Raw genomic sequence first — 17,878 nt, forward strand, 5'->3', positions numbered from 1 at the left:
TATTTTTGAGATGTTGCTCTTGCATCAGCGATGTTGTGAATGTTCTGTGTGTCTTGTGTACGTCACGGTGGAAGTGGGGGAGTCTTCTCAGGGTATGTCAACAGGAATGATATTGTTGGCTCATCAGGTTGTGCTTTTTCACAATCTTAGCCGAGACTGTCAAATAGTCTGTGAAGCTACAACTGTTTGCATTCCTACCAGCCCTGCAAAAGAGTTCCCATTGTTCTGTAGCATCACCAGTACTTTATTTTTTCAGAAATAAATATTTTTGCCAGTCTGGTAGTTAACATTTATATTCCTTTTAACATGCTTTTGCATAAACTGTAGATAAAAGCTTCTCAAATGTATTGCTTTGTGAAGGACCAGGTTTTCCCCCAGACTATCACAGATTTATAAAATACAGTAAGGATATTATAGCAGTGCAAACTTTCTGTAATGTTCCTAGACGTATCCTCTCAATTTCTATACCAAGCATTGTTGTGGACCAGAAGCAAAGTTCCTGGACTCGTGCTGGGTCCTCTGACACCCCGTCTTAGATAGAACATTTCGGAATTTTCAGATGTAAGATTTTGAAATGAAGCTATCTTCATTTATCTTCTATTATGTTTGTAGCTTCCCTTGTGAATACTTTGTCTCAAAAACAAGAGTTGAAAAGTGTCTTAGATCATTTAGTTAGGAATTTAGTTATCCTAACTGTCAGGCATATGAAGAGATCACTGAATAGTCAGGTGAGCTGTCACGTTCTTGGAGACCATCGGTTTACAGACTCTACAGCTGACCTTGATTTGTGTATTCAGTAAGTGTTTAATGAGCGTTGTAGCAGTCACTATTAAAGGTTCTAGGGAGACAGTGGTGGACACAATGAAGCTCCAGCTCCAGCGGAACATTAGAAGAGGAAGATATTTAACATGCAAACAAGTGAATCAGAAGTTCAGATAATACAAGTACAATGAAGAAAATGGGCTTCCTCAGTGGCCCGGTGTTAAAGAATCTGCTTGCCAATGCAGAAGACGTGGATTTGATTCCCTGAGTTGGAAAGATTCCCTGCAAGAGGAAATGACAACCCACTCAGTATTCTTGGCTTGGGAAATCCCATGGACAGAGGAGCCTGGCAGGCTGCAGTCCACAGGGTGCGAAGCATCAGGCATGACTGAGTCACTGAACACACACATGAAGAAGAAAGCACTGTGGAGCAGGGCTTCCCTGGGGGCTCAGTGGTAAAGAGTCCACCTGCCGTTGCAGGGCACGTGGGTGCAGTCCCTGACCCGCGACGATTCCACAAGCCGCGGAGCAGCGAAGCCCCGTGCGCCGCAACCACTGAGCCTGCTGTGCTGTCGAGCCCAGGCGCCGCCAGCACGGAGGCCACGTGCACTCTAGGGCCTGTGGGCCACAAGGAGAGAAGCCGTCAAGGTGAGAAGTCCGTGCATCACAGCTGTAGAGTAGCCCCCACCGGCTGCAACCAGAGAAAATCCTACCCAGCAGTGGAGACCCAGCACTGCCAAAAAGAAATAAACAAAATTACTTAATAAAAATAAAGACAGAGGAGGGCTAGAGACTGGCTTGATGGGTGACGATGTTCAACCAGAGTGGTCAGGGAAAGCCTGTCTGGAGAAGTGACACTTGAGGTCACTGAATAATAGAACTGCTTTCACTAGTTTGGGTGTACAAAGGACTTTTTCTCTAAACCATTCCAAGAGTCAGTTGCCAGCCATGGTGACCATTACCCCCAATATTTTAATATGTATTTGCTACAAACAAGGGCATTCTAAGAAAACAAAACAAAAACAAATTTCAGGAAATTAACATTGACACATTACATGGTTCTAATCCTCAGACCCCATTCAAGTTTGCCCATGGTTCCAGTAATGTCCTTTATAACAACAAAAATCCAGTCTCTTTTATTTCGCCTCTTTCAGCCTGAAACAGTTCCTAGTCTTCCCCGCCTTCCAGGATGCTCACACTCTTGGAGACTACAGCTGAACCTGAACTTCCCTGGTCTCTCCTGCTTCGTGGGAGAGCAAGAAGGAGGAAGTGAGGATCCGGGTGGACACCCTAGAGAGGGGCTTTGCAGGTTTCCTTGTGCAGTCGCACCAGTGGACAGTACTGCCCTTGACAGCTGCAGCCTGAGGACTGGGAACAGAGCAACTGAAACTGTTTCCTTGTTGCTGGGGAAATTCTCCTGGTTTTTAGGGGAAGAACTCATGTTTGTGGTTTTCCTCAACCTCTGATGTTTTAGATCAAAATTGTGGGAACTTCCCTGGTGGTCCAGTGGCTAAGACACTGTGCTCCAATGTAGGGGGTCTGGGTCAGGAAACTAGACCCCATATATCACAACTAAGAACCCAGTGTAGCATAAATAAGCAAATAAATGTTTTTAGGAAAAAACTGTTTGAGCCCATGTACCTGGATGTGTTTGCAAACCTGAAGTGATTTTGCAGGCCACTTTGAGTCTTAGATTGGCTAACTGCCCTGTAATTGGACTGCTTCTTCAAAGCGCCCATGAAAACAGTAGCTCAGTGGGGTGGCCAGAGGACCGTTCACTGGAGACAGAATTCTCTGCTTCTCCATTTGTCCTTTCTCCCTACTTTCTCCCTCCACCTGTGCTTTCCTCCAGGAGGCCTTAAAATCTGCTACTGTCTTCCCTGCTCTCTTTAGTAAACAACTAAACAAACTTTAGGCTGAAAAAAAGCAAAAAGGCAAAAGCCATGGGTGCTGCTGGGGAGCTGTCAACAGCTGGGACCTCACTGGAAGTTCTCATAGTTATGGTTTTGAAGACTGTGTGTCTCTAATAGATATTCCCCAGAAAAGCCAAATGGAGTGTCTTTGTTTATTGATGGGCTGCAGGGCTTGAGTATCATTCATTGAGTGCAGTCAGTACCTTTGTGACTTGCCGATTGTGTGAGGGAGTGTGTGAGTGAGTGTGTGTGTGCGCACACGTGTGTATGCGTCTGAGCTTAGCTGTTAGTGTGACCAGGTGGTGGCTGTGGTTGTGGGTCTCGCTCCCCTCCTGAAGTGGCAGTCTGCGTTTTCTCGGTGTTTAGGGTGAGCAGTTACCCGCTCAGCTGCTGGAAAATGACTTCTGGCACTGTGCACACATCTTCTGTAAAGCGTCATCACAGAATCCTTTCCACCTTAGCCATGGAGAAAAAAGGCAAAACCAATAACCTTGCCTCTGGCATCGGTGAACCTGTAGCCACTGGACTTGTGGATGGGTGGAACTTTCTATCTCAAATTTACAGAAAGAGAATGTGAAATTCTCTTGCCTTAGGACTCCAAAGATAATTTCACTGCTGAATGGATTGAAACATCACTTCTGTGCTTTCCTGATAGCACAGTTGGTAAAAAAAAAATCCTCCTGCAGTGCAGAAGACCCTGGTTCAATTCCTGGGTTGGGAAGATCCGCTGGAGAAAGGGATAGGCTACCCACTCCAGTATTCTTGGGCTTCCCTTGTGGCTCAGCTGGTAAACAATCCGCCTGCAATGCAGGAGACTTGAGTTTGATCCCTGGGTTGGGAAGATCCCCTGGAGAAGGGAAAGGCTACCCACTCCAGTATTCTGGCCTGGAGAATTCCATGGACTGTATAGTTGCAAAGAGTCGGACACAACTGAGCGACTTTCACTTTCCAACTTAATGTACAGAAATGATGGATGCCTCAGGATTTTTTGGTTCAAGGCAGACAGGTGCAGCACAATCATTTTCATAGTTTGTTCCTCAGTGAATTGATAAACATCGCCTTCTCTGCCTTGGGCAGGGGACCAAAGGGTAGAGCAGCCATAATTCTGGAAAGGTTGAGAAACGCGCATCTAGCAGCTGTCCTTACCTGTCACTCCCTGAAGCCTGTTTTCCTATCTGGCCTTCCCATTTTCCCCCTCAGTGATTTTAGTGCACCCAAGGCCCAGCTGCAGAGTAACCTCGAGTTCCCAAGAAACTGTGTTGGTTATGTGTTATCCTTAACATATTTTAGGTGCAAGCTATTTGTAGTCATTTTTACTGCTCACTTATTGCATGAGTGATTTCTGCATATGAAGGCAGCTCTGGTCTCTATTTTGTGGAAAACTTACATAACAGGAAAAGCCTGGGATTTTAGGCCAAATTATTTGCTTTCCTTATAACTGTTGTACTGCCAGAGATGAACAATAAGTGACCTCTGAAGAAGTAGAGTGGTCAGTGATGCTCTGGATTTTCTGGGATCCCCGCGATCTTCTAGGGAATAAATGTGCAACTGTCCCCCGTTTAACAGGATGGTGTTACTTTTATATCACTAGGGAATTCAGGAACCTATAAAAGGGAATTATTTCTACAGCTTCCCGGGTGGTCCAGTGGTTAAGCATCTGCCTGCCAAAAAATAAGATCCCGCATGCTGCGGAGTAATCAAGCCCGCTCAGCACAAGGACTGACCATGTGCGTTCTGGAGCCCCTGTGCCCCAACTGCTGAGCCTGGGGACCCTAGAGCCCGTGCCCCACAAGAGGAGCCCACGCGCCGCAGCTGGGGAGGAAGCCGCCCTCTGCAACCAGAGAGAGCTCGAACCCAGGAATGGAGAGCCCACGCGCCTCAGTGAGGGCCCAGGGCAGCTCCAGTGCATCATTTCTAAAACAGTTTAAGGAGGGGGAAAAGAAGAATTTGGTTTCTGAACGGATTCTGTTTGTCCCGGGTGCTTTCAAGCCCATGTCCATAGAAGAAGCCCTTGCCTCCTGTCTCCGTTCTTCTAAAGCCCTTTTGTGCGGTTACTGGGATGTGAGGGACAGCTCAGGAATCCACGTGCTGATGTCTGTGGACACAGTGGGGGGCGGAGCCACCAGCCAAGGGCGCTGACCTTTTTCCTCAAATAGGAAACAGGGAAAGTTCTGCCTCTGCCTTAACTGTTCCTATCTTCTGCTCACCTCGGACCTTAGAGTCACACAGTCCACAAGCTGGGTTTATGCCGCATTAAGGGGGAAATGCGTGTGAAAGAGAGGGGAAAAAAACAGCAAAACTTAGAAAAAGTCTCATCAACTCCTGATTGGCTGCATTTTTGAATAATTCTTGATCAGTGCACACATATTGGGATTTAGAAGAGAGAAATACCTATAACTCATTGCTGTCATCTGCATGTTACATTCAGTTATGGCGTATTTCTGGAATGCTTTTAACAAGTGTTTTGAAAGGAAATAGGAAGAAGGATGTGATTATCAAGTAGCTAATTATCTACACACATTTTTAGGAGGTATATTTAAAACAAAAGAATACATAAAGTTCAGAAATAAAGGATAGGAATTGAGTTCTGTGCAATATACAGTTGACTCTTGAACAGCACAGATTTGAACTGCACAGGCCCTCTTATATGCAGATTTTTTTTTTCCCAGTAAACTATAGTGCTATACAGGCTGCATGGTTGGTTTAATTCATGGGTGTGGAACCGTGGATGCGAAGGGCCCCTGCAAAGTTATATGCAGACTTTCAGCTGGGCAAGGTTGGTGACCCTAACCCTTGGTTGTTCAGCAGTCGACTGTATGACCAACAGAAAGCTACACCAGCTGTATTAATATCAGACAAAACAGCCTTTAAGACAAAAGACTTCCTAGAGAAATAGAGAGGCTGCTAATGATAAAAGATTTAGTCCACAAGGAAGACAAAACAATTCTAAACTTGTTTTTTGTTTTTCTCATTGTTTAGTCGCTAAATTGTATCTGACTCTTTTGTGACCCTATGGACTCTAGGCCGCCAGGCTCCTCTGTCCATGGGATTTTCCAGACAAGGATACTGGGGCAGGTTGCCATTTCCTTCTCCAAAGGCTCTTCCTGACTCAGGGATCAAATCTTAGCCTCCTGCATTGGCAGGCAGATTCGTTAACATATCTGTAAAAATGTATGAAGCCAAAGTGAGCAAATTACAAGGAAAAATAAATCCACCTAATAGTGGGAGATCTTAACAAGCCTATTGGTAATCAGTAGTTCAAACAGACACCCCATCTAAAAGAAATCAGTATATAGAACTTCTAAAGAACACGAGCTTAATATACTGAACGTATTTATGGCCCGGCACCCAGCAGCTACAGAAAGACATTTCAAGCACACATAGCAGATTTATGGAAATGGATGAAATATTGTAACAAAAGTAAGTCTCAAAAATATTGAAGGATTGATATCTCTATGGATAAAAACCTCTGATCATAATGAAAATAAATGAGACGTTAAAAAGATAGCAAGCAAAATCTCCCACCTATTTGGAATTTAGGAAATATCTAAACAGTTGATGAGACAAGGAAGAAATCATAATGGGAATTAAACTAAATATTTAGAATCAAATAATAATGAAAATATATATTCAAACTTGTGGGAATAGCTAAAAAATAATATTTAGAAATATATATTCCTTAAATGTTTCTATTAAGAAGGAGAAAATTGAAAAATTATAGACTCAGCATCCATCTTAAGGCAATAGAAAAAGGAAAAACTCAAAGAACAAAGAGTAGAAATTAATGAAATTGAGAGTAAATATACATGGAATCAATAATGTCAAACAGGTGATTCCCTGAAGAGGAAGTGGTTGTGTCTCTGCTTATTTGGGTCTTTAATTTCTTTCAACTATGTTGAATAGTTTTCAGTGTACTGAGGGAAGGATAATTATTTCAGCCATGGGTGCTGGAACAAAGGGATAGCCATATGGGGAAAGAAAAAGTGAACTCTAACTCTTGTCTCACATACAAAAAGTAACTTGAAGTGGATCCTAGGCCTAAACGTGAAAACTAAGCTATCAAACATCTACAAGAAAACATGGGAGAAAATCCTAGTGACCGTGGGTATGGCAGAGATTTCTCAGTTTGACACAAAAAGCACGAAGTAGTTTTTTAAAGTCAACACATGGACTTCATTAAAAAAATTTTTTTTAATTTGCTTTTTAAAAACTACTGTTCATAATGAAAAAGGAAAGCAAGGACAATATTTAAAACACATAGATTTGACAAAGGACTTATATCTAAAATATATAATAGAATTCTTACCACTTAAAAAGGTAGCCTAAGTTAAAAATTAGGCTTCCCTGGTGGCTCAGAGGTTAAAGCCTCTGCCTGCAATGTGGGAGACCTGAGTTCGATCCCTGGGTCGGGAAGATCCCCTGGAGGAGGAAATGGCAACCCACTCCAATATTCTTGCCTGGAGAATCCCATGGACGGAGGAGCCTGGTGGACTACAGTCCATGGGGTCACAAAGAGTCGGACACGACTGAGCAACTTCACTTTCACTTTTAAGTTAAAAATCGGGGAAGATTTGACCTAGAGATGGCAAAGTTATAGAGATGGCAAATACACTTAGGAAAAGATGTCAGTGTCAGGAATCATTAGGGAAATATGAATTAAAACTACAGTGAGATAATTCTGCACTCCCAGTAGAATGGCTGAAATTAAAAAGACTAACCATACCAAGTGCTGATGAGAATGCAGAGCTGCTAAAACTCTCATACGTTGTTGGTGTGAATATACAACAGCTCTGAAAAACAGTTTAGTAGTTTTTGGAAAGTTGATCATATACCTAGCATATGATTCAGGTATTTACCCAAAAGAAATAAAATCATATATCTACCCCAAACCTGTACATGAATGTACATAGCAGCTTTATTTGAAATAGTTCAAAACTAGTAACAACCCAGTTGCCTGTCAGCAGGTACATGCATAAATATCCTTACAGTGGAATTCTACTTGATAATAAAAAAGACCATAAAAGACAACCCAATAATATGACTCTCGAAATGATTATGCTCAGGGAAAAAACCCAGGGCCCTCCCCCCTGCCAAAAGTACATTGATATGAAATACTAAAAAAATAAGATCTGATCTAGAGTGATAGAGAAAAAGATGGTTACTGGTGGGAGTGGGGTGGGCATCTCATACACTTTAGTTTTATGGAGTGTACGGAGTTAAATATGAAAGGTGAAGGTGAAGTCGCTCAGTCGTGTCTGACTCTTTGTGACCCCGTGGACTGTAACCTACTAGGCTTCTCCATCCATGGGATTCTCCAGACAAGAATACTGGAGTGGATTGCCATTTCCTTCTCCAGGGGATCTTCCCGACCCAGGGATCAAACCCGGGTCTCCCACATTGGAGGCAGACGCTTTAACTTCTGAGCCACCAGGGAAGATAAATATGAAAGGTAAAACCATAAAATTTTAAGAAGACAGTCTGGGAGAACATCGTTGTGATCTCAGAGTATACAAGGATTTCTCAAGACACAACACAACACAAGAGGAAGATAATGGATACTGTTCATTTCAGTTCAGTCGCTCAGTTGTGTCCGACTCTTTGCGACCCCGTGAATCACAGCATGCCAGGCCTCCCTGTTCATCACCAACTCCCGGAGTTCACCCAAACTCACGTCCATTGAGTCGGTGATGCCATCCAGCCATCTCATCCTCTGTCGTCCCCTTCTCCTCCTGCCCTCAATCCCTCCCAGCATCAGAGTCTTTTCCAATGAGTCAACTCTTCGCATGAAGTGGCCAAAGTACTGGAGTTTCAGCTTCATCATCTTTCCTTCCAAAGAAATCCCAGGGTTGATCTCCTTCAGAATGGTTGGATCTCCTTGCAGTCCAAGGGACTCTCAAGAGTCTTCTCCAACACCACAGTTCAAAAGCATCAATTCTGCGGCGCTCAGCTTTCTTCACAGTCCAACTCTCACATCCATACATGACCACAGGAAAAACCATAGTCTTATACATTTAGTAAGGTTCAAATTTAAAACTTGTATTTCTCAAAAAAAAAATTGGGAAAAAGTACTTATGGTACCTATAATTAACAAAGAACTAGTACCCCTATAGAACTCCCATTCCTCAATTAAAAGAGACAGCCCAGTAGAAAAATGGACAAAAGATATGAGCACGCATATCATGGGTTCTGCAGGCAAGAACACTGGATGGGTCGCCGTGCCCTCCTCCAGGGGGTCTTCCCGACCCAGGCATCTAACTGCTGCTCTTTTGTTTCCTGTGTTGGCGGGCAGGCTCTTTCCCACTAGCGCCACCTGGGAAGCTATATCATGAAGAGGAACCCCAGAAGACCCATAAACATGAAAAGAGGTTCAACATCTTTATTTTTCAAAGAAATGTGAATTATAACCAAAATTAGAGCCTATTTCATATTCCTTACTTTGCATTGGTAAAAATTTAAAGTTCTGTATCAAATGCTGGCATAGATATGAAGCAACCAGAACTCACTTTCACTCTTAGACAGTAAATTGGTACAAACACTTCGGAAAATTATTTGACATCATCTACTAAAGTAAAATATATGTCAGTGTTGAGGCCCAGGATGCTTGCTTAAAAGACGCTTGCTCCTTGGAAAGAAAACTATGACAAACCTAGACAGTGTATTAAAGAGCAAAGTCGTGACTTTGCCGACAAAGTTCCCTATAATCAAAGCTATGGTTTTTCCAGGAATAATGTACGAATGTGAGAGTTGGACCATAAAGAAGGCTGAGCACGAAAGAACTGTTGCTTTTGAATTGTGGTGCTAGAGAAGACTCCTGCAAATCCCTTGGACAGCAAGGATATCAAACCAGTCAATCCTAAAGGAAATCAATCCTGAATATTCACTGGAAGGACTGATGATGAAGCTGAAGCTCCAGTACTTTGGCCACCTGATATGAAGAGCTGACTCACTGGAAAAGACCCTGATGCTGGGAGGGATTAGGGGCAGGAGGAGAAGGGGGTGACAGAGGATGAGATGGTTGGATGGCATCACTGACTCAATGGACATGAGTTTGAGCAAACTCTGGGAGATAGTGACGGACAGGGAAGCCCAGTGTGCTGCAGTCCATGAGGTCTCAGAGAGTGGTGCATAACTCAGCGAATGAACAGCAAAGGCCCAGTAATTCCACCTGTAGTGTGTACACCAGAGAAACCCATGCGCATGGGTACCAAGGATGTTCATAACAGCATTGCAGTAGCAAAACCTGAAGGCAGTCCAGATTCCAGCAGCATTAGAGGAATTGTGGTATAGCTGTACACTGCAATATTATGCAGTCCTGAAGAGGGTGGCTCACAGTTAGTTACACACAGCAACAAGGAAGAATCTTAGGAAAAAAGGCAAGGTATAGAAGAATATATGCAACAAGATTCAATCTGTAGAGGAGCTTATAAATGTTGTAAAACAATAAAGAAAAACAAAGATAAGCTTGAAATTCCAGAAAATAATTACTTTGAAGCTAAAAAGGAATAAGACAGAGGTAAAAACTCTGGCATGCTGAGGACTTCAAAATGATAGTGATGTTCTTGTTCTATCATTGGGCATGTTTTTTATCATTTTATACCTTACATTCATTTTGTCATACTCTACATTTGATATTATAATATGAACTCTACATAATATAATCTTTCAGTTCACTTCAGTTCAGTCGCTCAGTCGTGTCTGACTCTTTGCGACCCCATGAATCGCAGCACACCAGGCCTCCCTGTCCATCACCATCTCCCAGAGTTCACTCAGACTCACGTCCATCAAGTCCATGATGCCATCCAGCCATCTCATCCTCGGTTGTCCCCTTCTCCTCCTGCCCCCAATCCCTCCCAGCATCAGAGTCTTTTCCAATAAGTCAGCTCTTCGCATGAGGTGGCCAAAGTACTGGAGCTTCAGCTTTAGCATCATTCCTTCCAAAGAAATCCCAGGGTTGACCTCCTTCAGAATGGACTGGTTGGATCTCCTTGCAGTCCAAGAGACTCTCAAGAGTCTTCTCCAACACCACAGTTCAAAAGCGTCAATTCTTCGGCGCTCAGCTTTCTTCACAGTCCAACTCTCACATCCATATGTGACCACAGGAAAAACCATAGCCTTGACTAAACGGACCTTAGTCGGCAAAGTAATGTCTCTGCTTTTGAATGTACTATCTAGGTTGGTCATCACTTTTCTTCCAAGGAGTAAGCGCCTTTTAATTTCATGGCTGCAATCACCATCTGCAGTGATTTTGGAGCCCCCCAAAATAATGTCTGACACTGTTTCCACTGTTTCCCCATCTATTTCCCATGAAGTGATGGGACTGGATGCCATGATCTTCGTTTTCTGAATGTTGAGCTTTAAGCCAACTTTTTCTCTCTCCTCTTTCACTTTCATCAAGAGGCTTTTTAGCTCCTCTTCACTTTCTGCCATAACAGTGGTGTCATCTGCATATCTGAGGTTATTGATATTTCTCCCGGCAATATTGATTCCAGCTTGTGTTTCTTCCAGTCCAGCATTTCTCATGATGTACTCTGCATAGAAGTTAAATAAGCAGGGTGACAATATACAGCCTTGATGGACTCCTTTTCCTATTTGGAACCAGTCTGTTGTTCCATGTCCAGTTCTAACTGTTGCTTCCTGACCTGCATAAAGATTTCTCAAGAGGCAGGTCAGGTGGTCTGGTATTCCCATCTCTTTCAGAATTTTCCAAAGTTTTTTGTGATCCACATAGTCAAAAGCTTTGTCATAGTCAATAAAGCAGAAATAGATGTTTTTATGGAACTCTCTTGCTTTTTCGACAATCCAGTGGATGTTGGCAATTTGATCTCTGGTTCCTCTGCCTTTTCTAAAACCAGCTTGAACATCAGGCATTTCACGGTTCACATACTGCTGAATCCTGGCTTGGAGAATTTTGAGCATTACTTTACTAGTGTGTGAGATGAGTGCAATTGTGCGGTAGTTTGAGCATTCTTTGGCATTGCCTTTCTTTGGAATTGAAATGAAAACTGACCTTTTCCAGTCCTGTGGCCACTGCTGAGTTTTCCAAATTTGCTGGCATATTGAGTGCAACACTTTCACAGCATCATCTTTCAGGATTTGAAACAGCTCAAGTGGAATTCCATCACCTCCACTAGCTTTATTCGGAGTGATGCTTTCTAAGGCCCACTTGATTTCACATTCCAAGATGTCTGGGTCTAGATCAGTGATCACATCATCATGATTATCCGGGTCATGAAGATCTTTTTTGTACAGTTCTTCCGTGTATTCTTGCCACCTCTTCTTAATATCTTCTGCTTCTGTTAGGTCCATACCATTTCTGTCCTTTATTGAGCCCATCTTTGCATGAAATGTTCCCTTGGTATCTCTAATTTTCTTGAAGAGATCTCTAGTCTTTCCCATTCTGTTCTTTTCCTCTATTTCTTTGCATTGATTGCTGAAAAAGGCTTTCTTATCTCTTCTTGCTGTTCTTTGGAACTCTGCATTCAGATGCTTATATCTTTGCTTTTCTCCTTTGCTTTTCACCTCTCTTCTTTTCACAGCTATTTGTAAGGCCTCCGCAGACAGCCATTTTGCTTTTTTGCATTTCTTTTCCATGGGGATGGTCTTGATCCCTGTCTCCTGTACAGTGTCACGAACCTCATTCCATAGTTCATCAGGCACTCTATCTATCAGATCTAGGCCCTTAAATCTATTTCTCACTTCCACTGTATAATCATAAGGGATTTGATTCAGGTCATACCTGAATGGTCTAGCGGTTTTCCCTACTTTCTTCAGTTTGAGTCTGAATTTGGTAATAAGGAGTTCATGATTTGAGCCATAGTCAGCTCCCGGTCTTGTTTTTGTTGACTGTATAGAGCTTCTCATCTCTGGCTGCAAAGAATATAATCAATCTGATTTTGGTGTTGACCATCTGGTGATGTCCATGTGTAAAGTCTTCTCTTGTGTTGTTGGAAGAGGGTATTTGCTATGACCAGTGCATTTTCTTGGCAAAACTCTATTAGTCTTTGCCCTGCTTCATTCCGCATTCCAAGGCCAAATTTGCCTGTTACTCCAGGTGTTTCTTGACTTCCTACTTTTGCATTCCAGTCCCCTATAATGAATAGGACATCTTTTTTGGGTGTTAGTTCTAAAAGGTCTTGTAGGTCTTCATAGAACCGTTCAACTTCAGTTTCTTCAGCGTTGCTGGTTGGAGCATAGACTTGGATAACTGTGATATTCAATGGTTATTTTTAAAATAAGTGCAAAGTGCAGAATTCAGCATATGACTAACAGGACACCTGTTCTTGTGCACCTATAGGAAAAGAATGCTTCTTGGGGAAAAAAAACAAATTATAATGAATTCTACTCCACTACTTACGTTTAATGATTTAAATTTCCTCTTGGTAAAAGCTTTCCTCCCCCCACCCACCCTTATTCTCTCTGCTGTGCTGCCCCTCCCTTTGTAGGAGAGATTCGAAGCGCTTTTCACCATCTATGATGACCAAGTTACATTTCAGTTGTTCAAAAGCTTTAGAAGAGTCCGAATAAATTTCAGCAAGCCTGAGGCGGCAGCACGGGCTCGAATAGAACTCCACGAGACAGACTTCAATGGGAGGAAGCTGAAGCTGTATTTCGCACAGGTACTTACTTCGTTGTGCAGAGGGCAGAGTGGGCTGGACTTGTTTTCCTCCATCCAACGACGCTGTCAATTCTCTGTCTTCTCTATTATCGTATCAGAGGTCTTTGAAATGAACAATCCCAATCAGCAAACCATGGAAACATATTTTCTCTTTGTTCTACAGATACATAAATGTATACGTTTATTAAGCATATTTGCCCTCCTAACTTAGTTTTGCATAGCCTAACAGAGGGCTTCATTTTTTTCTGGCAGCTTTGCTCAACTGGGGTTGAGAGGGTTAAGCCGTAACACCTTAAGGTCACTTTTCTCCTGTCGTCTAGAATGGCACTTGTGATGGGACCTCCTTGGAAGATGTGAGAAAAGCAGTCTCTGGACTCATTTCCGTGGGCTGTGATTCCTAAGAGGCGCCCTGTTGAAACTGGCTCCCAGCCCGAGGGGTGAGCAGGGAGCAGACAGAATATACAGAAAGGCTGTCCTAGACTTTAGAATTGCAGAGGATACTGCAAGTTAGTGAGACTTGGCCATCCTTATTAGTCTAATCCTCCATTGATAAGACTCTGACAAACCAATCACTTCTTGGAAGAATTAGTGAAATAAAAGCATTAGATCAGCTGTTAAGTGTACTGTTTTAGTTTTCACAAAGCATTTTTTTTCCTTTGGTCTAGCTTTCAAAATTAAAAAAAATTAAGATGGAGTTTGCCGTCTAACATTACAAATGAAACCTATGTTTGGATACGTCTTGGTGGAGTCGATGGTGACAGTATAACCTAATCTCTTCTAAAACTGGAATTCAGTGCTTAGTACGATTCATTGTCCAGTCGTCTACTCATCGATTTTTCTTTCTATTTGACGAATATTTATTGGGCACCTAATGCTCTGTGCCATGCACTAAGTGTTCAGTGGTGAACCAGACAGACTCTGACCCAGCCCCTGGAAGCTATGTAGCCTGTCAAAGAGAAATTTTACATTTTCTCCAAAGAGGTGTTATAGTTAATGGGAAGATGAAAGTGAAAAACATAGCCTGGTCATAAACTGTGAGTATCTTCCCCCCTGCAGGTACAGATGTCCAGTGAAACACGGGACAAGTCATATTTACAGCCGCCCCAACCTGCCAAGCAGTTCCTCATCTCCCCTCCTGCGTCACCTCCGGTGGGGTGGAAGCAAGGGGAAGATGCAACGCCTGTTATAAATTATGATTTACTCTGTGCTGTTTCCAAATTGGGACCAGGTAACAAACTTCTCTCTCCCCTATTTTTTTCTCTAAGAAACTTTTCCTTTAAAGCCCCCATTCATCTAGCTATCTGTGTTCTAGCCAACTAGTGGCAACACGATCAGCGTGGAAGTTAAAGTCACACAAACCTGGGTTCAGATTCTAGCCTTTGCTAACTTTGTGATCTAGAGCAGGTTATTTAGCTTTAATTTTCTGAGCCTCTGTTTTCTCATCTAAAATAGGGATCATAGGAACTACCCTTCAACATGGTTATAAGGACTAAGGGCTTTCCCAGGTGGCACAGTGGTAAAGAATCTGCCTGTCAAGGCAGGAGACATAGGAGATGCAGGTTCGATCCCCAAATCAGGAAGATCCTCTGGAGAAGGAAATGGCAACCCACTACAGTATTCTTGCCTGGGAAATCCCATGGACAGAGGGGCCTGGTGGCCTATAGTCCACAGAATCACAGAGCTGGACACGACTGAGCAAGATTGAGTGCACACACGCGCACACACACACACACACACACACACACACAAGAACTAAGTGATATATACGTAATAGTAAATCTAACTGCAGTTTTTACTGCTCCAAATTCTAGTACATGCCAGATTATTAGAGAATATTAGTTGCCATCAAAATAGCAGACAGACAACTTTCTACACTGATTAGTTTATCAAGGAATTGGTGGGGATACCATATCATCCCTTCAGATTCTGCGCTTATATCTCTTTTCCCCTCTTCTTTTCCTCCTGTTTAATTTCTCTCTCTCATCCCTCCAAAATAATATAGTAAAGCAGTGCCATTGTTGGTTCATCCACCTAAAATAATATTGTGTCTTCATTAACATTAGGGGATACAAAAGTCATTTGAGCGGAAATTGTTTTTAGACAGGAGAGCTGTATCTTGGGTCCCTGAGGTCCTATAAGAGATTGCCGATGCTGCCTGAAACCTTACAGGTGTCTCCCAAGGGGAACCCAGAAACCATTACGAAGTTAAGCAGGAGCACTTGGCGTTGTTCATAGAACAGTAATTCGCGCCTGCATTTTAACTCCCAAGACCTCACTCAGTACTCCTCACTACTAATTTCTTGAAATGCCAGAATTTTTTAAGAACCTTAAAAAGCATTAATTCTCTAATGTCTAAACAAGATAAAGTACTATGACGTAGGATTTACAGATTGAAAAGCCAGTAATCAGCAATGCAAACATGAGCAGAACAAGAAGCTTCAAGGTTCAGAACCCTTCCTTTGCTGTTTCCCTCCGCAGGAGAGAAATACGAACTTCACGCAGGAACCGAGTCCACACCGAGCGTGGTGGTTCACGTCTGTGAAAGTGAAACTGAAGAGGAAGAAGGAACAAAAAACCCCAAACAGAGAATCACCCAGACACGGCGCCCAGAGCCTCCGACCGCAGCGCTGGGCGAGCCCCGGGCCTTCGACTGTGCGCTTTGAGGCTTTGGTGGTGTGGCGCGGAGCCACTGCCCACCTGGCCAGGGATGGCGGGGACATGCCCACCCACACCATGACCACTGCCCAGCCAAGGGGAGGCCGGGGGGCACGGGGCACCCACACTGGGGACAGTAGGGTACGGAGTAGCAGTTTTAACTGATCAGTTAAAAGCACAAGTTTTAACTGATGTTCTGAACAGCATATTACTTTAAAGGATTAGCCCCCACCACGTGGCAACTCTTGACCATTTTTAAACAGCAAATTAGGAGAATGGCTTCCTCCAGAAACATTGATTTCCCTGATTCTGGATAGCACAGGGTACCCCAAAGTGAAAACGGTAGTCACCCAGGGCAGTTCCATTTTTGAGAACTTAAAAATAGTCTTAAAATAATAATAATAAAAAGTATCACATTTTTAATAATCTAGCTGAGTATGTTTGTAATGGTCTATTGGCTCCCAACGTATCTTTTGGTCAAAGATTAATCGGTATTCAATATACATGGAATTTTTTGCCCAGAAAGAGACCTGACATAGAGAATAATTCACAGAAAATCATTTTTTTTCTCAAGTGGTTTTTTTTTTCTTTAGCTTTGGGGAAGAAATGCCCAGTTCCCTTCGACTGTCAGAATCAAGGTGACCAAATCTACGTGCACACTGTTCTCATCACAAAGTGATACGTAATAGACCCCAGTTCCTGATAAGCCACCCAGGCAAAGAGCTGCTGCTTTGGAAGCGAGACGCATCACCTGTGAGCTTGATGACCGTGACCTTGATGACTGTGATCTCAGGCGGCTACCACGCTCTCCCATTTGTGACACATCCTGGCCTATAGCTCGGCCCGTCTTCAGCTACCAGCTGAGTGGCCATTCTTCATGTTTGTGTGTCATCATTCATAGACTTTAAATCAGAAAAAGTACTGATAAGATTTTCTGAAGACTGTTGTTAAATTGTCCATTTAAACATTCTTCTGTTTGCTTTGATAAGAGGAGTCACACACACTGTTTTTCTGTGAATTAGGAAAGATGGAGCAGATATGGATAATTCATTGGTCAGAGTTTCTTTTGGGTGAAATTTGTTTACTGTGGCTTCCAGTTGGCACTTTCCCTTAAAACAGAATTGTTTCCTACTTGTGTTTGAGGGTGTATCATTGAACAGACATCATCTTAACTCTTTTGAGGTCTGATTGAGTCTCGAAGTCCTTTTTGTAGAAAAGTGTCGTAACTAAGAATGCTTTGCTTCAGGTCAGGTGGCCGTACTGGTTCTCTGCTCCCCCAAGGTTTTCTTTGTAAGGCAAGTGTCTGGGGCTCCTTGTTGTGTCTGTGCAAGGACTTTTGAGTTTGGACTAATAAACCAGTGTGGCTGCCACGACAACGAAAGAAATTCAGAAATGCAGAAATTCAGATTATGCTGTCGAAACATTTTTGATAACGTGTTTCTGTGGTCTAGATGTTCTTATTGCGGTTGAATTTATTTTTAAGGACTTAAACTTTATTGCAAAAAAAAAAGTTTTCTATATTTTCCTTACCTTCAGATATGCTGAGATGATCAACTCTTCTGTTTGTATATATCCACCACTGGTAAGCCTCAATGTAAATTCAGTTGAAATTTGTGATTCTGTAAGCAGCTTATTAAACTTATTAAATTTATTATTTGGCAGTTTAACTGGCAGCCACTTAATAAATTTACTTTGCAGCTCTAACTTCAGCCAGTTTTTAATCTTATCTGGGTGCACTAACTTATCATTGCAGAACAAACTCTGTAAGTCAGGAAATGTATGTATTTTCAACGTTTGGAAATTTTTGAATTTTCTTTTAGATAATATTTATTCACTGTAATTTTCTAAGTGATCAAAAGTCATGATGTTTTATTGTTTGGCTTGGCTTTCATGCTGTACCTTCCAATTAAAGAATATTCTATCCCTATCTTAA

The 17,878-nt window shown here is 42.6% G+C and overlaps 1 protein-coding gene across 1 annotated transcript in view; it reads left to right on the forward strand.

Annotated features, from left to right (window-relative positions):
- Positions 1-17,654, forward strand: part of RCAN3 (RCAN family member 3) — a 31,887-nt gene extending 14,233 nt beyond the window's left edge. Inside the window, exons 3-5 of the mRNA XM_018055902.1 lie at positions 13,118-13,291; positions 14,347-14,518; positions 15,769-17,654. Of these exons, the coding sequence (XP_017911391.1) occupies positions 13,118-13,291; positions 14,347-14,518; positions 15,769-15,953 (531 nt within the window). The 3' untranslated portion in view covers positions 15,954-17,654. The remainder of the gene's footprint in view (positions 1-13,117; positions 13,292-14,346; positions 14,519-15,768) is intronic.

Source organism: Capra hircus, chromosome 2 (genome assembly GCF_001704415.2).
Source record: "Capra hircus breed San Clemente chromosome 2, ASM170441v1, whole genome shotgun sequence".
Taxonomy (NCBI): Eukaryota; Metazoa; Chordata; class Mammalia; order Artiodactyla; family Bovidae; genus Capra; species Capra hircus.